Genomic DNA, 25,340 nt, shown 5'->3' on the forward strand with positions numbered 1-25,340 from the left:
TCCCCAGTGGGATTGAAACACCAGGTCTTTGTGTTTCTTTACCCTACAAGCTGTCTTGCCTGGCTGCTGGAGCCACGTGTCTTTGGCGCTGCCTTCCAGACGGCTTCCCCCAAGTGGCTGCCTGCCTCCGAGCCTCAGTGTCTTCCTACGTTCTACAGAGATGATAGTCACTGTCTTGGCTGTCACTTGGGAAGCCCAGGAGGACTGGGTGACAGACATGGGGGCGGTTTAGATGGACAGTCATTCCTTGGAGGTGGTGACCCCTCTTTGACCCCAGCAGCAGCTGACTAGTTTCAAAGCACTTGGCCAAAACGAACCTTGGGGTGCCCTGGGAATTTCCCTGAAGCTGCATGAGCGAGGCAGCTTTGTCTCCAGAGCCACATGGAAGGGCCGTCTGGACCCCACTAGGCTTGGGGATGGGGTAGGACATGCCCCTAAACATTTACTGATTAATGGGTATAGACAGTATTTGGAGATTGCCTACACCTCCCACTTCTCAGTGTGACTAACTTCTGTTTTTCCTCCAAAGTCTTCCCTTTCCTCTCAGAATCTCTCTCCTGAGCTCCTGCCCTGTCCTTTAAACAGTTTTAATATCTCATGGCACACACTTAGCTTTTGTTCTGAGACTCTGGGTGTGTGTGGGGGGAGGGGGTGTGTTTGGGGACAGGAAATAACTTCTGAGCACAGGGCCTGGTTTTGATCTGAAACCTCAGCTGTCCTTGTTACAGCCGCTGACAACTTTGCTGAAACCACAGGACACCTTGCTCTCTTGATTGGCTGGTATCCATCCACCTGTTTTTAAAAAATATATACTTTATTTACTTATTTGAAAGTGAGAAAAAGGCAGAGAGAGAGAATGGGTATGTCAGGGCCTCCAGCCATTGCAAACAAACTCCAGATGCATGTCCCACCTTGTGCAGCTGACTTACGTGGGTCCTGGAGAATCCAACCGGTATCCTTTGGCCTAGTAGGCAAGCGCCTTAACCGCTAAGCCATCTCTCCAGCCCCATCCACCCATGTTATAGACAGGGAAACCGAGACCTTCAGCCACTGATGCTTGCTGGACTCCGCCCCATGCCCCCAGGTGTTTCTGAGGGACAGGCACTGTTTCTCCTGGGCTTCTATGAGTCACAGCCCAGTTCAGACATGAGAAGTTCAGACAGTTCACTGATTGCATAATGCCCCTTCCTTCAATCTGGCCTAACCAAGCCTGATCAGGCCTTGGCCAAATCCCAACCCCGCCTCTAGACCCGCCCACCTTTCCTGGCCACGCCTCCTATGGAAGTCCCGACCTTGGCCCACCCTTGTTCTCTGAACTGCTCTTCTGGGTGGACACAGCCCCACTCCTGTCTAGAATGGCCAAGTACTTACCCCAGACCCCACCGCACATCCTAACCACGTTCGGGCCCCGTTCCAGCCTAGCGAAGCCACGCCTCTGCCCTTCCCCCTCCCTCATCTTGCAGCTCCAACACAGAGCGCAGCCCAACCTCACCCTCGCCCTCCACTTTACCCATGCCAGTCTAGCCCCTGCACCCACCCTTCCGCACCCAACCCCTGGATACAGTTCAGGCAAACCCGGGACATGCCCAATGATACCCCAGTCACGCCCCACCTTAGCTAGGCCACGTTCTTGCCCTGCACCACCAAGTCCCTGGGCACAGCCTACCCATGCCCCAGTCAAACCCTCACCGACGGGCACTGGGTCTTCCCTCCACTCCCTGTCACTCTCCCTGACCTAAGCCCTCCAACCACACGCTGCCCACATCCCCTGCCGCACACCCTGCCAACTAGACCCAGACACACCTCATCCCATCGCATCATACCAGCACCCGTCCCCAGCCCCTCTCCCTTGCCTAGACCTGGCCCCACTTGTCCCCACAACCTCCTGCACCCAGACCCTGGGGCACAACCCAACAAAACCAGGCCCACACCCCCTGCAACTGGCCCCACCCTTCCATGCCCCCTGTGCCAGTCCAGACCACGCCCACATCTCTGCCCCAGCTCCTCCCACCGCCATCTGGCCACGCCCCCAATCTAGCCAAGGGCCACCCCTCCCCAGCACACCCTCGCTGCACCAAATCCCAGGGAACGGCCCAGCCACACGCAGGTCCCGCCCACAGCCCTTCCAGGCCCCGCCCCCGCCTGCCCAGGCCCCGCCCCCGGCTCACCCCTGCTCCTCCATCATCTCCTGCAGCTCCATGCACTTGAGCTCCACGCGCCGCTTGCGCTCGTGGTCCAGGATCTCGCGGTGCGCGCGCTTCACCAGGCCCGGCTCGGCGGCGCGCAGCTCCTCCTCCGCCCGCGGCCAGGCTCCCGAGGAGGCTCCCGGCTGCGGGAAGCCGTTGGCGGCGTCCGGCGGGGACGGCATGCCGGCGGCGCCGTTGTTCACGGTGGTGGAGGACATAGCGGCGGTCCTCGGCAGCCGGCTCTGCGGGACAGACACAGGGCGCGGGAGGGGCGGTCAGCTCTCGGCCACCCGCCGGGCATCACTCGATCGCTCCTTAATCCCACAGGGTTGGGGCCCGCTCGTGGCTCTAATCCTCTTGCTGTCGGGCTGCTGAAGCGGCGGGGGGAAAGGAGGGGGCGGGGTTGGAGGGCAGGTGACAGCTTTGCAGCGCGGGTCGCAGTTCAAGGCATGGACACGTTGCAGGCTGAGCTGTTCCCATCTGGGTGCAGGCCGCACTAGCTGGGCCTGTGTTAAAGGACCCTGGTTTGAACTCAGGTCACCTCCAGGCACCTGTCAACTGCATAGGACGACCCTTCTGCCTTCCGCTCAGAACCCTTGGAGCGCGCCCTCGGCTGGCGATGTCCATTAAATCTTTCAACTATGGCAATTGGGACCTTTGTCAGTCTTATGTATTGTTTCTCCTTCAGGCTCAGTGTATTCACTTTTTAAAAATATATATATTGTATTTTCATTTATTTATTTGAGAAAGAGAGGGACAGATAGAGATAAGGAGGTAGCCTCTGCAAACGAACCCCAGACACATGCACCATCTTGTGCATCTGGCTAACGTGGGTCCTAGGGAATCGAACCTGGGTCCTCTGGCTTCACAGACAAGCGCCTTAACCGCTAAGCCATCTCTCTCCAGCCCTCCTCACTTTTTTTTTTTTTTTGTTGTTGTTCATTTGAGTCAGGATTTCATGTAGTCCAGGTTGGCCACAAACTTGCTACGTGGCCAAGGATGACCTTGAACTCCTGATCCTCCTGCCTCTACCTGCCAAATGCTGGGATTACAAACCTTACCAAGTTAGGTTTATATGGTGTAGGGGATGGAACCCAGGGCCTTGTGCATGATAGGCAAGCCTCTGCCAATGGAGCTATATCCACAGCCCCAATTTCCTTTCTTTGTTGTTGTTATTTTGTTTTGTTTTCGAGGCAGGGTCTCGCTGTAGCCCAGGCTGACCTGGAATTCACTATTCACTATGTAGTCTCAGAGTGGCCTCGAACTCATGGCGATCCTCTTACCTCTGCCTCCCAAGTGCTGGGATTAAAGGCGTGCCCCACCATGCCTGATCTAATTTCCTTTTTTACAAAAAAGGATCTGGATGGGCTGGAGAGATGGCTTAGAGGCTAAGCACTTGCCTGTGAAGCCTAAGGACCCTGGTTCAAGGCTCTATTCCCCAGGATCCACGTTAGCCAGATGCAAAAGGGGGCGCACGCTTCCGGAGTTCGTTTGCAGTGTATGGAGGCCCTGGCACGCCCATTTTCTCTCTATATCTGCCTTTCTCTGCCTGTCGCTCTCAAATAAATAAATAAATATGGGGAGGTAATATGATGGAGAATGGAATTTCAAATGGGAAAGTGTGGGGGTGGGGAGGGAGGGAATTACCATGGGATATATTTTATAATCATGGAAAATGTTAATAAAAAATTAAAAATTAAAAATAAATAAATAAACATATTTTAAAGAGGATCTCGGGCTGGAGAGATGGCTCTGTGGTTAAGGTGATTGCCTAAAGAACCTACGGACCTGGATTTAATTCCCCGGTACCCACATAAAGCCAGACACACAAGGTGGTGCACGGGTCCGGAGTTTGTTTGCAGTGGCTGGAGGCCCTGGCGTGCCCATTCTCTCCCCCACCCCCTTACACCTCTGTCACTCTCCCACATAAATAAATAATAAATAAATAACTCCACGGGCTGGGCAGATGGCTCAGTCGATAAAGTGCATGCGGCACAAACATGAAGAATCTGAGTTTAATGCCCAGGGTCCATGTAAAAATGCCAGGTACAGTGGCATGTGCTTGTAATCGCTGGGGCTCACTGACTAGCCAGTCCAGACTAACTCACGAGCTCCCAGCCAGTGAAAAGCCCTATCTCAAAAAAAAGAGAGAGGAGAGAGAGAGAGAGAAGGGAAGAAAGAGGAAAAATAAAGGAAGGATGGGTGGTGTTACCTAGGCCTGAGATAGTCTCTCGCCTCCATGCACATGCACACACATTTTCATTTTCTAATGCTGAGCTTGAACCCGTGGCCTCAGGAATGTCAGGTCGGATTTGACCACTGAGTTACAGCTCCAGCCTTTTGTTTGTTGGCTTGTTTGCAGGGCTGGGGATGGAACCCAGAGCGTCCTGCAGACTGCACAAGTACCCTGTCCCTGAGCTGTAGCCCCACCCCAAAGGCTCGGTTTAAAACAGTCACACATCTCAGGACCCTTATCCGGGCTTTGTTCAGTGGGACAACTAACTGCAGGTATGTCTAACTTCCAGTCTTACCAACCGTGCCAAGACGGAGCCCTCTCCAAGTTCCACTACTTTCCCAGTCCAGTTGCAATTTTCAAAGCCCACTGCACCCGGCAAACTTTTATCCAAAGCCAGCATTCCAGGTGGGAGCCTCATTCAGAAGTGAGGTGCAACAGGACTGTCCCCCTCCTTTGCCCTGCAAATGTTCCTTCTAAAGACGTAGCCAATGATGACACTGAAAACTAGTTTTCCAGACAGGCATGCCCTCTTATGGGCTAGGGGTGGGGTGGGAGTCGATTTGGATTGGAGGTAAGAAGATTTGGCTCTGTGTTGGTCCCAAAGTAGAGCACCCACGCAGACACGTGTGTACACACACAGGACCTTATCTTAACAGTGGGACGCACCTCCTGAGCTATTACCATTCCTTTTCTCAAAGACGCTGTCGGTTGCTTAGCAACAGGGAGGCTTCATTCCTAGGGAGTGGGATGGGAAGGATAGAGAGAAGGGGAGGAAGAGAAGGGGTTAGGTGGGTAGGGATTGGGGGGGGTCTCCCAGAAACTCTCCCTTAACTGCCCTTAATAAATGATGGAAACACAGAAATTGGAAGACAGAGAGAACTAGGACAGACATGAGAGGCTGGAAACAGGACATTTACTGTGGTGATGAGCTTATAAGTTCCCCCGAGTTCCAGGCACCAGGGTTCCCTGTCAGGATACTACACTCTTTTATGTTATTTTTATTTTTATTGTTTTGATGCAAACCCAACAGACTGGCCTTAAAATTTTATTTTAAAATTACTTGCAAGGCGAGAAGGGGAAAAAAGAGAAAGAGAGGAGTGTGTGAGAGAGAATGGACTGGTAGGACCCGCTGTCACTGAGAATGAACTCCAGACAAATGTGCCACTTTGTGCATCTGGCTTTACATGGGTACTGGGGAATCGAACCCATGCTCTTTTTTTTTTTAATGTACTTTTTATGTGAGAGAGTGAGAAGAGAGAGAGAGAATTGGTGTGCCAGGGCCTCCAGCCAATTTGTGTGCAGGTGTGACCTTGTGTGCTTGCGTTACCTTGTACGTCTGGCTCATGTGGGATCTGAAGGGTCAAACATGAGTCTTTAGGCTTTGCAGGCAAGTGCCTTAACCGCTAAGCTATCTCTCCAGTCTTCCACTTTTTTTGAATATATTTTTTTATTTATTTGCGAAGGAAGGAGCGAGAGAGAGAGAATGGGTACGTCAGGACCTCCAGCCACTGCAAACAAACTCCAGATGCATGTGCCACCTTGTGCACCTGGCTCACCTGGGTCCTGGAAAATCTAACCTGAGTTCTTTGGCTTTGCAAGTAAGTGCCTTAACTGCTAAGCCTTCCCTCCAGCCCTCCACTCATTAAAAAAAATTATTTATTTATTTGAGAGAGACAGAGGCCAGGTGTGGTGGCACACACCTTTATTCCCAACACTTGGGAGGCAGATGTAAGGAGGTTTGCCATGAGTTTGAGTTCACCCCAAGGCTACATGGTGAATTCCAGGCCAGCCTGGCTAGAGTAAGACTGTCTTGAAAAACAAAAACAAACAAAATAAAAGACTGGCCTGGAGAGAGAGAAAGAAAGGCAGATAGAAAATGGGCATACCAAGGCCTCTAGCCACTGCAAATGAACTGAGACTATGTAGTGAATTCCAGATCAGCCTGAGCTAGAGTAAGACCCTACCTCAAAAAAACAAACCAAGGGCTGGAAAGATGACTGAGTGGTCAAGGCCTGTGAAGCCTAGGGGCCCATGTTCAACTCTCCAAATCCCACTTTATCCAGATGCACAAAGGTGAGGCAAATACAAGGTTGCACATGCCCACTAGGTGGTGCAAGCGTCTGGAGTTTGATTGCACTGGCTGAGGCCCTGGTGTCCCAATTCTCTGTCCTCTCTCTCTCTCCCTAAAATAAAAAAAGACGGTCATGATCTGCCTCTTAGTTAACCTCAAAGTCGTAGTTCATAGAAACCATCACCTTCTTGGAGCCTTCAGCCCTCTCTAACTGGTACTGCCTTCCCAGATTGTGCTTTGGTCACCATGGGTTTAAAAGTCTGGCTCTGGGGCTGGAGGTATATCTTAGCAGTTAAGGCGTTTGCCTGAAAAGCCAAAGGACTCAGGTTCTATTCTCCAGGACCCACATTAGCCAGACGCAAGGGGGCGCATGCATCTGGAGTTCATTTGCAGTGGCTGGAGGCCCTGGCGGGCCCATTTGTCCCCCCTCCCTCTTTCTCTGTCAAATAAATAAATACATAAAAATAACACATATATATTTTTAAAGTCTGGCTCCCCCCTCCGGGCTGCTGGATTCTACTGCCAGTCAAGTGCCTAATACAAGTGGAGCTCAAGGAGCAGGAGTGGAACAGAGAAGACAATTTTCAAAGGAGGTGGCATACACCAACACATGGCAACATCAGTTTGCTTTCTGTCTGCCTTCTGCTGTAGTCAAACCTCTCCCTTGCTCTTTTCTTTTTCTTTATATGTTCTTTGGGGGGTGCTGGAGACTGAACCTAGGGCCTCACAGTTCTACAGATGCACTCTACCACTGAGCCAAGCCCCCAGCCCCTCACTGGGGATTCTAGGCAGGAGCTCTACCACTGAGCCACGCCCCCAGTCCCTCACTGGGGGATTCTAGGCAGGAGCTCTACCACTGAGCCACGCCCCCAGCCCCTCACTGGGGGATTCTAGGCAGGAGCTCTACCACTGGGCCACACCCCAGCACATCACTGGGGGATTCTAGGCAGGAGCTCTACCCCTGAGCCACGCCCCCAGCCCCTCACTGGGGGATTCTAGGCAGGAGCTCTACCACTGAGCCACGCCCCCAGCCCCTCCCTGGGGGGTTCTAGGCAGGAGCTCTACCACTGAGCCACGCCCCCAGCCCCTCACTGGGGGATTCTAGGCAGGAGCTCTACCACTGAACCACGCCCCCAGCCCCTCACTGGGGGATTCTAGGCAGGAGCTTTACCACTGAGCCACACACCAACCCCTCACTGGGGGATTCTAGGCAGGAGCTCTACCACTGAGCTATGACCCCAGCCCCTCACTGGGGGATTCTAGGCAGGAGCTCTACCACTGAGCCATGACCCCAGCCCCTCACTGGGGATTCTAGGCAGGAGCTCTACCACTGAGCCACACCCCCAGCCCCTCACTGGGGGATTCTAGGCAGGAGCTCTACCACTGAGCCATGACCCCAGCCCCTCACTGGGGAGTCTAGGCAGGAACTCTACCACTGAGCCACGCCCCCAGCCCCTCACTGGGGGATTCTAGGCAGGAGCTGTACCACTGAGCCACGCCCCCAGCCCCTAACTGGGGGATTCTAGGCAGGAGCTCTACCACTGAGCCACGCCCCCAGCCCCTCACTGGGGGATTCTAGGCAGGAGCTGTACCACTGAGCCACGCCCCCAGCCCCTAACTGGGGGATTCTAGGCAGGAGCTCTACCACTGAGCCACACCCCCAGCCCCTCACTGGGGGATTCTAGGCAGGAGCTCTACCACTGAGCCATGACCCCAGCCCCTCACTGGGGGATTCTAGGCAGGAGCTCTACCACTGAGCCATGACCCCAAGCAGAAACTTCTTTTCCCATACCTCATCCTGAGCCAGCCTCCAGCCCATCCCTACCCTTGGGCACCATTCCCATCACAAGCTCTTGCTCCCCTTTATCTTCTCCCAGGCAGCTCAGCTTGTCTAGAATTTCTCTTCTCCTCTCTTCTGTACATGGGTCTTCTACCCTTCCTTCAGTCCCCAGTTCAAAGGCCCCGCTTTTTGGGAAGGTTTTCTTCCTTCGGTAGTTGAGGGGCGCCACACCTCTGATATAACAATGGGATGCTGAAGTTAACTTGTTTGCTTCAGAATCCCATTCTCAACTATGAGCCTTTTTTTTTGTTTTGTTTTTCAAGGTAGGGTCTCACTCTAGCCCAGGCTGACTTGGAGTTCACTATGTAGTCTCAGGGTGGCCTCGAACTCACGGCGATCCTCCTACCTCTGCCCTCTCAAGTGCTGGAATTAAAGGTGTGCATCACCATGCCATCTGTGGACCTTTACTTTATTTGAACTCCTGTGAACAGATCTAGTACCTGCAACTCAAGGGCTGCTTGGACGACATGAGGAGAGACTTGAGGCTTTATCCCTTGGAGCCCATTTTCACAACCTCTCTTTTTTTGCAATGTAGGATGTTGAGATAAAGTCTCACTCTGTAGTTCTAACTGGCCTGGTTCTCTCTGTGTAGCCCAGGCTGGCCTTGAACTTACAGGGATCCTTCTGCCTCAGTTTCAACTTCCCAAGTAGTAGGATTACAGGTGTGGGCTACCATGCCTGGTTTGACTTTTTGTTTTTTAGGCAAGCCCAACAGACTGGCCTTTATTTTTTATGTGAGAGAGTGAGGAAGAGAGAGAGAGAGAGACAGAGAGAGAGAGAAATGACACACCAAGGCTTCCAGCCACTGTAATTGAACTCCAGACGCGTGCACCAACTTGTGCTCATGTGCAACTTTGCACACCTGCATCACCTTGTGCATCTGGCTTACGTGGGACCTGCAGAGTCAAACATAGGTCCTTAGGCTTCACAGGCAAGCACCTCAATCGCTAAGCCATCTCTCATGTCCTGGTTTGACATATATATATATATATATTTATATATGTGTGTGTATGTATGTATGTGTATATATACATACACACATATACATACACATACATACATACATACATACACACACACACACACACATATAGCCTTTCATCCCAGCACTTGGGAGGCAGAGGTAGGAGGATCCCTGTGAATCCGAAGCCACCCTGAGACTACATAGTGAATTCCAGATCAGCCTGGACTAGAGCGAGACCCTACCTCAAAAACAAATTCATTTATTTGAGAAAGAGAGAGAACACAGGCACACCAGGGCCTCCAGCCCCTGAAAACAAACTCCAGACCCATGTGCCACCTTGTGCATCTGGATTACATTAACAATGGGGACTTGAACCTGAGTCCTTAGGCTTCCCAGATAAATGCTGTCTTTCATCACTGCCACCTCTCCAACCACCGTCCCCCCTTATTTCATTTATTTATTTTGGTTTTTCAAGGTAGGGTTTCACTTTAGCCCAGGCTGATATGGAATTCACTATGTATTCTCAGGGTGGCCTCAAACTCATGGTGATCCTCCTACCTCTGCCTCCCTAGTGCTGGGCTTAAAGGAGTGCTCCACCATGCCTGGCCACCTTCCTGTTTCAGATAGGTCTCATATAGCCCAGCCTAGCCTCTAGCTTGCTGTGTAGCTGAGGATGACCTTGAACTCCTGCTCCTCCTATGTCTGGCTCCCAAGTGTTGGAATTACATGTGCAATTTTGTGTACAGCTTTATGTAGGTGCTGAGGCACTGAACTCTGGGGCCAGCAGGCTTGCAAACAAGTCCCTTCGATGTTATTTTCGGCATAGGTATTTAGTGGAGGACCACAATGTCCCAACATGTTCGCTATTGACTAGATAGAAAGGACATTAACAGCCTGAAGATCAGATTCACTGAGGACACAATCTGTGAGGAATCATAAATATAGACAGGATCAAGAGGGACAGCAGATGGAAAAAATGGAATGAATTTATGAGGGTGGAAGAGGATTGTGAGAAATAGCACAGGCTGAATTTGAGTTCCAAACTAACTTTCTAAAATTGGAATGAGGTAGACAGTGCTTAGAAGTAGTGTGTTCAGGAAGCATGGGGGGATTTTTTTTCAATGATCACATGCTCAATTTAAGTCAATATTATGATGAGGCTGCCAGAAGTCCATGCTATCTTCTGCTGTGCCAACAAAAATATGATGTCCAGCTGGGTGTGGTGGCGCATACCTTTAATCCCAGCACTGGGGAGGCAGAGGTAGGAGGATCCCCATGAGTTTGAGACCACCCTGAGACTACATAGTGAATTCCAGGTCAGCCTGGGAAGTAAGTTAAGACCCTACCTCAAAAAAAAAAAAAAAAAAAAGATGCCTGGAAAAGGAGAGAGTCTAAGAAAACACAAGTGGTCAAAATTCTATTTTCACACATTGGAAGGACTATAGAGGATTTTTAGGTCACACCTGGTTGAAACTTCTGCTAAGGACAGCATTGTTAGAGGTGGCTTGATTTGGCAAGTAAAACTACAGGATGATACAAATTTAAATTAAATTTGAATTTCATGAATTTCATATTTGGGACAGGCTTCTAAAAAATTATCCATCGTTTCTCTGAAGTTCAAATTTAATTGGGTGTCCTATATTTTATATGTCGATCAAGCTGCGTGCACGGCAGGTCAAAATCTCTATGAGGCAGATTGCTATGGTTCCCTGGGTCTCTCTTTTTTCCTTTTTAAAAAAATACTTTATTTATTTGCAAGTAGAAAGAGATAGAGAGAATGGGCACACTAGAGTCTTTTGCCAATGCAAATGAACTCCAGACACATGTGCCACTTTGTGCATCTGACTTTATGTGGGTACTGGTTGAATTGAACCCTAACCATCAGGCTTTGCAAGCAAATGCCTTTCACCACTGAGCTATCTCTCCAGTCCCTGTTTTTCCTTTGTTTTTTAAAAATATATTTTAGGGCTGGAGAAATGGCTTAGTGGTTAAGGTGCTTGCCTGTAAAGCTTAATGATCCATGTTCAACTCTTCAGATCCCATGTTAGCCAGATGCACAAAGGTCAGGCAAGCTCAAGGTCACACATGCCCACTAGGCATCTGGAGTTCCATATCAGTGGCTGAGGCCCTGGGGCACCAATTCTCTATCTCTGTTCACTCTCTTGCAAAAAAGAAATGTACATTATTTATTTATTTATGAGAGAGAGAGCGAGAGAGGGAAAGAGGTAGATAGAGACTGGGCATGCCAGGGCCTTTAGCACTTCAAATGAACTCCAGGTGTATGTGCCACCTTGTGCATCTGGCTTACATGGGTAGTAGGGAATTGAATCTGTGTCCTGCAGGCAAGTGCCTTAACCACTAAGCCATCTCCTCAGCTCTCTTTGTTTTTACTTAATTAGTTTTTGTTTTAAGAGACAGAGTCTCATTGTAGCCCAGACTCACCTGGAGAGAGAGGGAGAGAATGCATGAGCTCACCAGGGCCTCCTGTACTAAAAACGAACTCCAGACACATGTACCACTTTATGCCGTTTGGCTTTACGTGGTTACTGGGGAATTGAACCAAGGTCATCAGGCTTTGCAAGTCAGCACCTTTAACCACTGAACCATCTCTCCAGCACTCCCTTTTTTGTATTTTATTTATTTTTTTGAGAGAAAGAGGCTCACACATTGAGTGAAAGAGAGAGAGAGGGAGGGAAGGAGGGAGAGAATGGGTGTACTAGGGCCTCTAGTCTCTGCAAACTCCAGACGCATGTGCCACCTGTGCATCTGGCTTATGTGGGTACTGGGGAGTAGAACCTAGGTCCTTAGGCTTCACAGGCAAGCACCTTAACTGCTAAGACATCTCTCCAGGCCCAGCTTTCTCTTTTTTATTTTTGTTTTTTTAAGGTAGGGCTTCACTCTAGCCCCAAGCTGACCTGGAATTTACTACGGACTGTCAGGGTAGTCTTGAGCTCACAGCAATCCTCCTACCTCGGCCTTCTGAGTGCTGGGATTAAAGGCATGTGCCACCATGCCTAGCTAGCTCTCCCTTTTTTAAAAAGACCAGCCTCTTAGGGCTGGGGAAATGGCTTAGCGGTTAAGGCATTTGCCTGCAAAGCTTAAGGACCCCAGTTCAATTCCCAAGGATCCATGTAAGCCGGATGCACAAGAGGGCACAAATGTTTGGAGTTTGTTTGCCGTGGCTGGAGGCCCTGGCATACTCATTCTCCCCCCCCCCCCACCCTTCCTCACTCCAGGGTCTCATATATCTCAAGCTGGTCTTGAGATCCCTATGGAAGCAAGGAATCCCTGGATACCAGGAAAAACGTGTCCAGAAAGCTTCAGTTCACAGACCTGATTTGGCATCCATAGAACAGGAGACTAAACCCACAGAGTGCTCAAGCTGGTAGAGTATTTGATGAAGGAACGTGGAGGCAGGAGAAGCAGTTAGAGTCCAAACCGAGGGGAGCCAGTCAGCTTTTAGAAGCGATGCCCTGGGCTACCTTTTCCTGCCCTTCTGCCTGCTCCAGCAAGCAGCTCTCCTTTTCCCTCCTTCCACCAGAGCCCCAAGCCATCAGCACCACGGACAGCGGCCACCATGCCTTGGGCCTCTGTTCCAGAGATTGGGAGAGTCAGTCTCTCCCTCCTCCCACCCTCACTCTCTCAGTAGGGTCTCCCTCTGGCCCAGGCTGACCTAGAATTAGTCTGAAACTCATGGTGATCCTCCTACCTCTGCCTCACTGGTATGGGATTAAAGGTGTGCACCACCACTCTTGGCTCTGGGGAGACAGCTTATTGGTATAGTGCATGCAACAGAGTCCTAGGTTCAATCCCTAGCACCACCAAAAATAGAGAGAGAGAGGGAGAGGGGAATAAGATACTCTTTGTAACTCTCAGGAACCTGACAGAACTGACAAGAACACATGAAAACTGCTACTTACATGTGAAAATAAATGGATCTGGTGAAAACACACACACACACACACACACACACACACAACTGGAGCTGGGCATGGTGGCACACACTTTTAATTCCAGAACTCGAGAGGCAGAGGTAGGAGGATCGCTGTGAGTTCAAGGCCACCCTGAGACTACACAATGAATTCCAGGTCATTCTGGGCTAGAGTGAGACCCTACCTTGGGGGGAAAAAAAAAAAATCACACTGGTCAGCCAGGCCAAATGAGCCAACGGGTGCAATAGTGGCACATCTGTCATGGTGGAAACCAACTGCCCTCTAACTGGACTGGAGGCCCACTCCATGGGAGGGAATACATCTCTGATACTGAAAACTTAAAACAGGGGTAGTCATGAGCCCTAGGGGTGTAACGTCTGCTGATGTCTGGCTAAATGTATATACTATGCTTATCAAACTGCCCAGTAAGCACTTCTGTTAATGTTCATACCCTTATATTAATGCTACTCTCACTTTGGGTAGAGAATCTTCTCTTTTCAGATGGCAGTGACCTTGGGATGACTCAAAAGGTATCATGGTGCTGGAAAGAAGTGACTGGAGTACTGAGAAATATCTCGACCACACCTTCCAAGGCTCAGGGTCTAATGTGGAAGAGGTGGCGGAAAGAATGTAAGAGCCAAAGGAAGAGTAGGACTCCTTATAACGTGCTCCTCCAGACACAAAATGGCCTGGATTTTCCATGACCTCACAGTGCCTGACAGTACCTACTCAAGACCATCATAAGAGGAGGAAAAGATGATGACATCAAAATAAAAGAGAGACTGATTGGGGGGGGAGGGGATATGATGGAGAATGGAATTTCAAAGGGGAAAGTAGGGGGAGGGAGGGTATTACCACGGGATATTTTTTATAATCATGGAAGATGTTAATAAAAATTGAGAAAAAAATCACCACAACTGTGCAATAATGTTTGTCAAGATAGTCTATCAACCTTGAAAAAGCCATTTCAATGATGACCAAGGAACCTACCTAGATGGGTTCCCACTACACCCCTCCCCTGGCATTGGAGCTAAGCTACTGTACACATGTCAGGAACATAATTTTGTAAGCATGCTCCTGCCAACCCCTCCCTGCCCTCTGCCGGAGCTCCAACCCATGAGCAGGGAATGGGCCAACAATGGCCATGCAGCAGTAGCCACAGTGAACTGGGACTACCCCAGTGCTCCGCCTGGGGGAAGAGGGGTGGCGGGGGATGGTCACAGCACGGGGAGATGCCCCATGGGCTCCTCATTGGAGTCTCTCATAGTTACCATCTTCCTCAATCCCTCCTCCTCTTTCGAATGAGGCAGAGTCTCTTACTTGAACCCAGAGCTTAATGGTTCAGCTGGTCTAGTTAGCTAGCTTGCCTGGGCTACTGCTTGTCTCCACCTCCTGAGCTCTGGAATTATAGGAGGGTCACCATACTCACTGGCATTTATGTGAGTGTTGAGGATCTGAACTCAGATCCTTACACTTGTATCCTCCCAGCCCCTCCTCCTTTTTGGGGGACAGGTTTTCATATAGCCCAGCTTGGCTTCAAACTCATTGTATAGCTGAGAATGATCTTGAACTTCTTTTTAAATTTTTGTTTTAATTTTTTAAATTGATTTATTTGACAGAGCAAGAGAGGGAAAGAGGCAGACAGAGAGAGAGAGAGAGAGAGAGGGAATGGGGTGTGCCAGGGCCTCCAGCCACTGTAAGCAAACTCCAGACACATTCACTACCTTGTGCATCTGGCTTACGTGTGTCCTGGGGAATCAAATCCTTTGCAGGCAAATGCCTTAACCACTAAGCCATCTCTCCAGCCTTGATCTTGAACCTCTGATCCTCCTGCCTCCACCTGCCAAGTGCTGGGGCTACAGGCGTGCACCACCAAGCCTGTCTGATGGGGTGCTGGGGACAGAATTCAGCACTCAGGAGTTAAATTCTTTTCTTTGTGGACAGGGTCTCTATGGCCTCTGTAGCCCAGTCTCACCTTGCATTCACTATGTAGCTGAGGCTGGAGGAGGAAGAGGAAAAAAAAAAGAAGAAGAAGGGAAGGAAGAGAGAGGAAGAAGGAGGAGGAGGAGGGAAATGATGAGGAAAAAGAACAGGCGGGCCTGGTGTGGTGGTGCAGGTCATGAATGCCAGGACTCTGCAGGCGGAGGTAGGAGGATCACTGTGAGTTCGAGGCCACCTTGAGACTACATAGTGAATTCCAGGTCAGCTTGGGCTAGAGTGGAATCTTACCTGAAGAAGAAGGAGAAGAAGAAGAGGAAGAGGAAGAGGAAGAGGAAGAAGGAGAAGAAGGAGAACAGAAGGGAGAGGAAAAAGAGGGGAAGGAGGAGGAGGAAAAAGGAAATCAACAATGAACAGCAAGAGAGAAGCCGAAATGGGTGGCAGCCTCGGCGGTGAGAGGGTCACAGCGGCCTCTTCTGGCCACCTTGGAGTCTCTGGGGACGCTTTGGTGCTGCTGTTTGTTACCCAACCCTTCAGAAGATGCTGCAGGGAAGGGAGAAGGCCTGAAAGCTTGCCTTTCAATTATTTACTGGCTGGAACTTCCCAGCCCCTGTTGGAGCCAGAGGAAGGCCTTGGCAGGAGCTCGGGGGGGGGGGGGGGAGAAGGAAGCCTGGGGGAGGGGCAGACAAGCTGTCCCCTGGATGCTGGCACCTCAGCATTGTGTCTCGAGAGTGGGCTCCCTCTCCTATCCACTGACTCTTATTTCATTTTATTTTGGCTTTTCGAGGTAGGGTCTCGCTCTAGCCCAGGCAGTCTCAGGGTGGCCTTGAACTCACGGCAGCGGCGATCCTCCCACTTCTGCCTCCTGAGTGCTGGGGTTAAAGGCCTGAGCCGCCATACCCGGCTCCTTCCCCTGTCCAGTCAGGTCCTCGATTCAGCCTGTCCCCTTCACTGCACTCTGTCTATGCTTTGGGGTAGGGGTGAGAAGGAGACCCAGGCCACGTAGTTGGGAAAGCGAGTTTGACCCCAGGAGAAAGCCCAGACTGTTTCGCTGGCATGTAGCTTTGGGCAACCTATCAGGCCCCAGGCTGGACTGTCTGTGGTGCTGCACTGGGCACCATCCCGGAGCACACAGGCTCGGTTGTCCCTTGTGCCTGGAACCGTCCTTCTTCCTCCAGTCACTCTGTGGGACTGAGCCAGTGTCACCTGCACCATGCCTCTGTGGACACCCACTCACTTCCAGTCTTGGATCTTTTGTTCTACCATTTCTCTCCCTGGCCAACTAAAGGTTCTTTTTTTTTTTTTTTTTTCGAGGTAGGGTCTCACTCTGTCTCAGGCTGACCTGGAATTCACTATGTAGTCTCAGGATGGCCTCGAACTCATGGCGATCCTCCTACCTCTGCCTCCCAAGTTCTTTTTCTTTTCCCTTTTTGTGGGGTGGGAGAAGGGGAAAATACTGGAGGACAGGGTCTTGTGGATTCCAGGCTGGCCTTGAACTCACTATGTAACTAAGGATGTCTTTGAATTCCTGAGCTTCCAGACTTCACCTTCCTAAGTACTGGAATTGGCAATACTGGCTTTTAAAAACCATATAAACCAGTTCAACTGAATAAAAGGAACTATAGACCCAGAAAAGTGTTGCACACATGCTGGCAGAAGCAAGGTATTCTATTTTTTATTTATTTAGTATTATATTTATTTGAGAGAGAGAGAAAGAGAGAGGGAGGGGGAGGGGAAGAGGAAGAGGCAGATAGAGAGAGAGAGAACGGGCGTGCCAGGGCCTCCAGCCACTGCAAACGAACTCCAGACGCATGCGCCCCCTTGTGCATCTGACTTACGCGGGTCCTGGGGAATAGAACCGGGGTCCTTAGGCTTCACAGACAAGCGCCTTAACCGCTTAAGCCATCTCTCCAGCCCTATTACTTGTTTCTCTAATTGGCCTACTGAGGATGGGTGCCTTAGCCCAGGGTGCCGGGACCCAGGCTGTGATTCTGAACAACTCTGGTAACAAGGTCAAATAAGAAGTGAAACTTCAGTGGCTCTTTCCCTGTACTCCAGTGGTAAAGAAGGATCTCCCCTGAGCTCCCAGCCTGCCCCCTCTTCAAGTGGCCTTCAGAGAGACCGCCACCTTCCTGCTGGGAGTTTCCCCATGGCTGCTGTTGCAAGTAGGGAGATGTAGGAGTAATCTGGTGGGTGTCCTCCCCCCAAAAAGCAGCTTTGGCATCGTTGGAGAAAGTACTGTCTCATGGCTGAGCTGTCACTGATGGGATGAGTTGCCTGGAGCTGGTGTTGGGTCATGTCCCAGAGGATCCACCTGTGCTGGTCTCCCGCTGTGGAATCAGAGGAGCCCATGGGATCGTCCCTGCTTCCCGTATCTTCCCCGATCCCCACCTGCACCCGGGGGGACTACGCCGCGTCATAGCTGGGAGCAGAGCTGAGGAAGGCAAGAGAGAAGCAAGACGCTATCTGTGGTGGCACGAGCCTGTCACCACTGGGGCCCCAGTTTCCCTTATCTTTGAACGATGTCAGGGGCCCACCTAGGGCTGATGTTCGTGTCCCTGGCAGTCCAAGATGGAGCAGCATCAAAATCAGGAGCAAACTGGACCTACATAAATGCACCTAATCAGTGCAGGCTGGGGTCTGGAGAGATTGCTTAGTGGCTAAGGCGCTTGCCAGTGAAGCCTAAGGACCCTGGTTCGATTGCCCAGGACCCACGTAAGCCAGATGCACAAGGTGGCGCATGCGTCTCGAGTTCACTTGTGGTGCTTAGAGGCCCTGGCATGCCCATTCTCTCTATCTGCCTCTCTCTTTCTGTCTCTCAATAAATAAATATATAAAATGTTTTAAAAATATTTTATTTTTAAAATATTTCTTTATTGTAGAGAGGGAGAAAGAGGCAGATAAAGAGAAAGAGAGCACGAGAGAATGGGATGCACCAAAGCCTCTAGCCCCTGCAAACAAACTCCACAGATGTATGCACCACCTTGCACATCTAACTTTATGTGAATTCCGGAGAATCGAACCTGCTCCCTTGGCTTTTCCGGCAAGCACCTTAACCACTAAGCCATCTTTCTAGCCCTAAATAGAATATATATATTTTTTAATTTAAGCTGGGCATGGTGGCGCACACTTTTAATCCCAGAACTCAGGAGGCAGAGGTAGAAGGAGACTCCATAGTGAATTCCAGGTCAGCCTGGGCTAGAGTGAGACCTACCTCAAAAAAATACAAATAAATAAATAAAAATTTAAAATGTGGCTGGAGAAAGAGCTTGGAGGTTAAGGCGTCTGCCTGCAAAGCCAAAGGATCCCAGTTCAATTCTCCAGGACCCACATAAACCAGATGCACAAGATGGCGCATGCATCTGGAGTTCGTTTGCTCGGACGGGAGGCCCTGGCAGGCCCATTCTCTCTCTCACCCTTCCTCTAAAATAAATACATAAATAAAATATGTTTTTAAAAATGCCAGGCATGGTGGTGCACACCTTTAATCCCAGCACTCGGGAGGCAGAGGTAGGAAGATCGCCATATGAGTTCGAGGCCACCCTGAGACTACCCAGTGAATTCCAGGTCAGCCTGAGCTAGAGTGAGAACCTACCTCAAAAAGCAACAAAATGAAAACAAACAAACAAAAAAAAAATTTAAAAGTGACCCTACCACAAAAATAAATAAATAAATAATGCAGGCTGGCATGGTGGCCTGCACCTGTAATTCCAGTGCCCTAGAGGTACAGAAAAGAGATCCCTACAGTAAGCTGGATAACTAGACTAACTGAATTGGTGAGCTCTGTGTTCTTATAAATGCTCCTGCCTCCGTAAATAAAGACAATGATTGAGAAAGACACTGGACGTCAATCTCGGTCTTCCACACGCACACACGCTCCACACACACACATTTGCAAACACATGCATGAACACGTATCCATGCTCGCACCCATACCACACGTGCAACAAGAAAATAAAACTTGGTGGTGTGATCACGTAGGAGCCGTCCACAGGAAGGGTGGGTGTTGGATGGAGACAGCACTTTCCCACTAGGGAGGTTGCGGGGAGAAGCCAGGGGCAGATGCCTGCCTCCTCTGCCCACACAACCTCATTATGGAAAATTCCCTCTATTGACTCAGCTCTAATCAGGCTGGCTGCCCTGGGCATCTCCCCCAGGTTCCTGCTGGGCTGAGTGAGATCAAAGACAGAGCCAGAGAGAGCAGGGCTGGGCTGGGGGCTGAAGCACACTGCCTGCCTTTCCCATCGATCCAGATGCGCCTCTGGTTGCTAGGCAACAGCCTCCAGTTTCTCCTGGTCCTTCCTCCCCCAGGGGCTGCAGGATCGGGCAGTAAAAGGAGGAGAGAGGGAGAGGGAGAGAGAGAGAGAGGCCACGTTCTTTCTCTGAGTCTTTTCTTTCCACACTAAAGACCTCTCTCATCAACCTGTGAGCCCGTCCTCCTGCTGGGAAAGTACGACCCCTATATTGGGAGCTTCTCTCAGTAAAATGGATCCCTTTTTCTCATGTCATCTTTGTGTGCATTTCCAGTATACTCGAAATCCACAATTCCTGCGCTTCATGTAAATAACTTCTTAGAAAGAGTCAAGCTGAGGACTTACCCAAGAGGAAACTGAGGCCCAAGAGAGGGTAAGGGACCCTTAGAGAGGGTTCATAGAAGAGTCAAGATAAGGCGGAAGGCTCAAGAGAGGTGGTGGTGGTACCAGCCTGTCGTCTCAGAATTTGGGAGGTGGAGGAGGGAGGGTTCCAAGTCATCCTGGGCTGCATACATGCTGAGACCCTGTCTCAATAAACCAAAAGCAAAATATCTCTCTCCCCCGCCCTCTCGCTCTCTCTAACACACACACACACACACACACACACACACACGCCCCTGCAGCCCAGCAGCAATGGATTTGGAGTTGACGTGGGAGCCATTTGATCTTGGGAAGATGTTGCTGAAGACCAACTCACATACACATTTGTGAGTGGGTTGACATCCCCCCCCTTCCTAAATGTAGGATGCTTTTGATAGTAGATTTTTTTTTTCTGTTGTTGTTTCAAGTGCTATAATTTAAAAAAAAAAAAACTGTAAGTTGTGTTTCAAAACAGGCATTAAAATGTACTGTGGGTTTGAGGGACTGGAATTGACTAAATAATGCAAATCTGATCATTTATCACAGCTTAATATTTTGAATATTTTACCAGCTCTATACTGCTCATCTTTTCCTCTCTTTTTTCTTTTTTTTTGACTGAATGTGAGGCTGTGCACCAATAGTTGTTATAAAGGTGACCTACTTATATCATGGCATATTTAGAATGTTAAGGTTTCTCCCCATTGGAGGTCTTTGGGGGTTCAAGGAAGGTTTCTCATTCTTTTTCTTGTTTCCTTTCAAATCTTTTTTTTTTGTAACAGAATCTTGCTCTTTAGCCCACACACTGGCCTCAAAATTGTGATCTTGGCTGGGCGTGGTGGTACGTGCCTTTAATCCCAGCACTTGGGAGGCAGAGGTAGGAGGATTGCAGTGAGTTCGAGGCCACCCTGAGACTACACAGTGAATTCCAGGTCAGCTTGGGCTAGGGCAAGACCCTACCTTAAAAAAAAAAAAAAAAAGTGATCTTCCTGACTCAGTCTCCTCATTGCTAGAAATACAGATGTGCCCAGCAAGTCCAACCATCAAACCTTGCTTTATGCAACTGAGGGAGAAGAGGGGATGAGGAGTTCACGGACTCAGCTGTGAATATTCAGTCCTGGGGCAGCATTCAGGGGCCTCTGGTCCTGTCCCTGCCTGTTTGCCCCCAGCTCTACAGGTTTTCTCCCGAGTCCTTTATCCAGAGCCAGTTACACACTTGAACTCTGAGAGGCACAGCTTTCCAGGGTCCTTGACAAATGGTATCCAATTAATGTCAATTAATCTGATTAGCCTAAATAGTTAATTAAGCACTTAATTGACAATAACCCACAGCTCCCCAAGGGATGGCTGGTGGGAGGCAGGAATGGTGGCCGAGGGCCTAGGGGAGGTCATTGGTCCTCTGGGAAGGGGTGAGCCTCGTGGTATCACCCGGCTACTCATGCCTTTTCAAGTGTCCAACCAGCTCCAACACCAGCATAGATTCTTCATCAAGGAATCCATCCAACCCCGGCCACAAACCCTTTCTAACCCCTAGCCAGGGCTGAAAAGGTGATGGATGCAGGGTCCAGAGGCCAGGCCTGCCATTCCAGAAGCTTGGAATGCTGGGGCAGGAAGATTGAAAATTCAAGGCCTGCCTGGGCTATACAGTAAGTTCAAGACCAGCTTGAGCAACTTAGTACAGATGTTGTCCCCAAATAGAACGCAAATAGAAGGCTGAGGTAGGCTCAGTGGTAGGGCTCCTGCCTAGAATCCCCCAGCGAGGGGCCGGGGGCGTGGCTCAGTGGTAGGGCTCCTGCCTAGAATCCCCCAGTGAGGGGCCGGGGGCGTGGCTCAGTGGTAGGGCTCCTGCCTAGAATCCCCCAGTGAGGGGCTAGGGGTGTGGCTCAGTGGTAGAGCTCCTGCCTAGAATCCCCCAGTGAGGGGCTGGGGGCGTGGCTCAGTGGCAGAGCTCCTGCCTAGAATCCCCCAGTGAGGGGCTGGGGGCGTGGCTCAGTGGTAGAGCTCCTGCCTAGAATCCCCCAGTGAGGGGCTGGGGTGTGGTTCAGTGGTAGGGCTCCTGCCTAGAATCCCCCAGTGAGGGGCTGGGGTGTGGCTCAGTGGTAGGGCTCCTGCCTACAATGCTCCTGTCCTTCAGTTAGCCCCTAGAAGAAGGAAAACTGCTTCCCTTGGGGAGACTGATGCCAGAGAGCTGAGATCCCAAAAGAGCTCCCAGGCCTCTGCTGGGGCTTCCTCCGTGGACTAAGCACTTCTATGAAAGCCATGGACTTCTGGAGAGCAGTCCTGGCAAGGAAATGATCATCTCTCAGCCCATCCTAGAGGCCAGGAGACAGAGCATCTTGTATATGGCAGGCTCTGCTTACACTGGAGCTCTATGGCAGCAGATAGCACAGGTCTCTCCTCTCAAAGAGCAGCAAGTCAGGCGTGGTGGCACATGCTTTTAATCCCAGCACTTGGGAGGCAGAGGTAGGAGGATCATTGTGGGTTCGAGGCCACCCTGAGGCTACATAGTGAATTCCAGGTCAGCCAGAGTTAGAGCGAGACCCTTTCTGGAATAAAAACAAACAACAGCAGCAGCAACAACAACAAAAAAGAGCAGCAAGTCTGGGGACACCACCAAACATCACAGTTCTTTCCTGTCCCCATGGTCGTACATCTTATGAGCAGTTGGGGGTGGCGGTGTAGGAAACATTGTGCCTCAGTTTCCTTCAACTTTGGGCTCCACTTCATCCATGCCATGAGGACCTGAACGATTCGTGAACACGCATGGCAGAGCCAAGCACACAGGAAATGCCAAATGAGATGGAAGACTTGAGAACGAATGAGAATAGAGACTAGAAGGGCCAAGAAAGAAGCTATCCCATGCAGGAAGCAGCTTGATACAAGGTGTGACACAGAGCAAGTGTGAGCCGAGCCTGAGGCTTAAGGACGTGGGGAAGAAAGAAGGGCATCTCCCTTAAAGGAAACGACACCTACAAGGTAATAAGACATAGGTTCCCAAGTCTAGACACTGGGAGTGGTGGCGCACGCCTTTAATCCCAGCACTTGGGAGGCAGAGGTAGGAGGAGTGCCGGGAGTTCCAGGCCAGCCTGAGACTACGTAGTGAATGGAATGAGGTCTGATACGTGCTAGGCAAGTGCTCTACCACTAAGCCACGACCCCCAAGCCCCTCATTTAAGGTTGAAGAGATGGCTTAGTTGTTAAGCCAAAGGACTCAGGTTTGATTCCTCAGAACCCAAATAAAGCAGATGTACAAGGTGGTGCATGTGTCTGGAGTTCATGTGTAGTGGCTGGAGGCCTTGGTGTGCCTATGCTCTCTCTCTCAGACTCTCAGAAATGAAATAGTTAGGGGTTGGAGAGATGGCTTAGCAGTTAAGTGTTTGCCTGTGGAGCCTAAGGGCCCCGATTCGAGGCTCAATTCACCAGGTCCCACGTGGGCCAGATGCACAAGGGGGCACACACATCATTTGCAGTGGCTGGAGGCCCTGGCGTGCCCATTCTCTATCTGCCTCTGTCTCTCTCTCTCTCTCTCTCTGTTTGTCACTCTCAAATAAAGAAATAAAAATAAACAATTATTTAAAAAAGAAATAAATTTTTTTCTTAAAGTTTTTATCATATATTAATTATGCAGACAGACAGACAGACAGACACACACACACACACACACACACACACACACACAGTGCTGGGCTCCAAGGCTTTGAACATGCTAGGTGACCACTCCCACTGGGCTACAACCCCAACCCCTTCTCTGTCTGGGCCATCTGAGTGTTTAAACGAAGACTCCCCCCCCCCCCCCCCCGCCCAGGCCCCACATTTAGATTCTGAACTCATCATCTGGGGTGAATCCTAGGAATCTGCTTATCGCAGGCTCTTCCAGAAATGCGGAGGCAGGTACTCTGCACCTTTACATTATGCTGTAGTGGATTCTAGGTGTCCCAGGATGGCCCCAGGCCTCGTGACCCACGTCTTGAAAAGATACCACAGCGCGCGCACGCACACCCTCTCCATCTGTCCAAATTAGGTTTGCCCTTCTGACGTTGACCTTCCTCAAACAGGAATGTTCTGTATTTTCTACGCTGCCAATGGGAGAAAGGCAGAGCCTCTCCTTCTCACTTGGTGCTAATGACACCTTCCCTCACCACCAGCTGAGCCCCTGGCTCCCTTGCCCAGGCCCGGACTCTCCATCCACATTCTGCTGCTGGTGCCAAGGGCTCCCCTTTTTATTTCTCCATCTCTGCTCCGTCTGCCCTCTCTTCTAGAAACGTCCTCCCCTATGGAAGATCTGCACTCAGCTGTGAGGTCCCTTGTGAGGCTAGCTCCAAAGTCCCCCCGTTAGGCACCCCTTCCCTGCCCCCTGCCTCAGATGCTTCCATCTAGAGAATCCAGAAATATTCCCACTTAACCAAAATTACTCCTTGCTGTCCTGAAGCGGGGTGGGGGATTGTGGGGGGAAGGGCTGTGGTGCCAGTGGTCCCAAGGCTTCTTTTATCTAGTATCTAGCCCGGAGCTGTGGGGTGACAATAACAGAGACCAATGTGGAATATCTTCCTCTGTCACTCTCCGCTTTAGAGGCTAGAGTCTCACTGAACCTAGAGGTCATTGATTTTGTTAGACTGACGAGCCAGTGAGCCCCAGACATCCCGCCTCCGGCTCTCTAGTGTTGACATTACAGGTGCACCACCACATCTGGCTTTTTGGGTGTTGGGGATTTGAACTTGGAATCTTTCAGTCACTCTCAAATAAATAAAAATGAACAAAAAATAAAAAAATAAATAAAAATTTAAAAAACTTGGGTCCTTGTGCTTTTATAGCAAGCACTTCACCAACGGAGCCCCTGAAAATGAACCGTTTAAGTGAAGAAAGGCGCTTGGCAAATGTTTAATGAATGACAGAATGAAGGTAGGAATGAGTTTATCTGCTTTCTGCTGTCCAGGGAGCAAAAGAAGAGTTCAGAAGGAGCAATGAATCAAGCATAGTGGCGCACACCTGTAATCCCAGCACTTGGGAGGTGGAGGCAGGAGGATCAAAAGCTCAAGGCCAGGGCTGGAGAGATGGTTTAGCAGTTAAGGTGTTTGCCTGCGATGCCCAAGGACTCATGTTCAAACTCTCCAGGTCCCACATAAGCCAGATGCATAAGGTCGCACATACACACAGGTGGTACACGTGTCTGAAGTTTGATCATAGTGGTTGGAGTCCCTGGCATGCCAATTATCTCTCTCTCTCTCTCCGTGTGTGTGTGTGTGTGTGTGTGTGTGTGTGTGTGTGATAAAAAAGATCAGTCTGGGACTGGAGAGATGGTTTAGTGGTTAAGCGCTTGCCTGTGAAGCCTAAAGACCCCGGTTCAAGGCTCGGTTCTCCAGGACCCACATCAGCCAGATGCACAAGGGGGCGCACGCGTCTGAAGTTCATTTGCAGTGGCTAGAAACCCTGGCGCGCCCATTCTTTGTCTCTCTATTTATCTGCCTCTTGCTGTCACTCTCAAATAAATAAAAATAAACCAAAAAATAAAATAAATAAATAAAAATTAAAAAAAAAGACCAGTCTGGCCAGGCGTGGTGGTGCA

The 25,340-nt window shown here is 50.3% G+C and overlaps 1 protein-coding gene across 1 annotated transcript in view; it reads right to left on the reverse strand.

Moving 5' to 3' along the window:
• Srrm3 (serine/arginine repetitive matrix 3) overlaps positions 1–25,340 on the reverse strand; it is a 95,456-nt gene that overhangs the window by 60,614 nt on the left and 9,502 nt on the right. The window contains exon 2 of the mRNA XM_045143920.1: positions 2,169–2,428. Within this exon, the coding sequence (XP_044999855.1) occupies positions 2,169–2,404 (236 nt within the window). The 5' untranslated portion in view covers positions 2,405–2,428. The remainder of the gene's footprint in view (positions 1–2,168; positions 2,429–25,340) is intronic.

The sequence above is a fragment of the Jaculus jaculus genome, chromosome 2, assembly GCF_020740685.1.
Source record: "Jaculus jaculus isolate mJacJac1 chromosome 2, mJacJac1.mat.Y.cur, whole genome shotgun sequence".
NCBI classification, from domain to species: Eukaryota; Metazoa; Chordata; class Mammalia; order Rodentia; family Dipodidae; genus Jaculus; species Jaculus jaculus.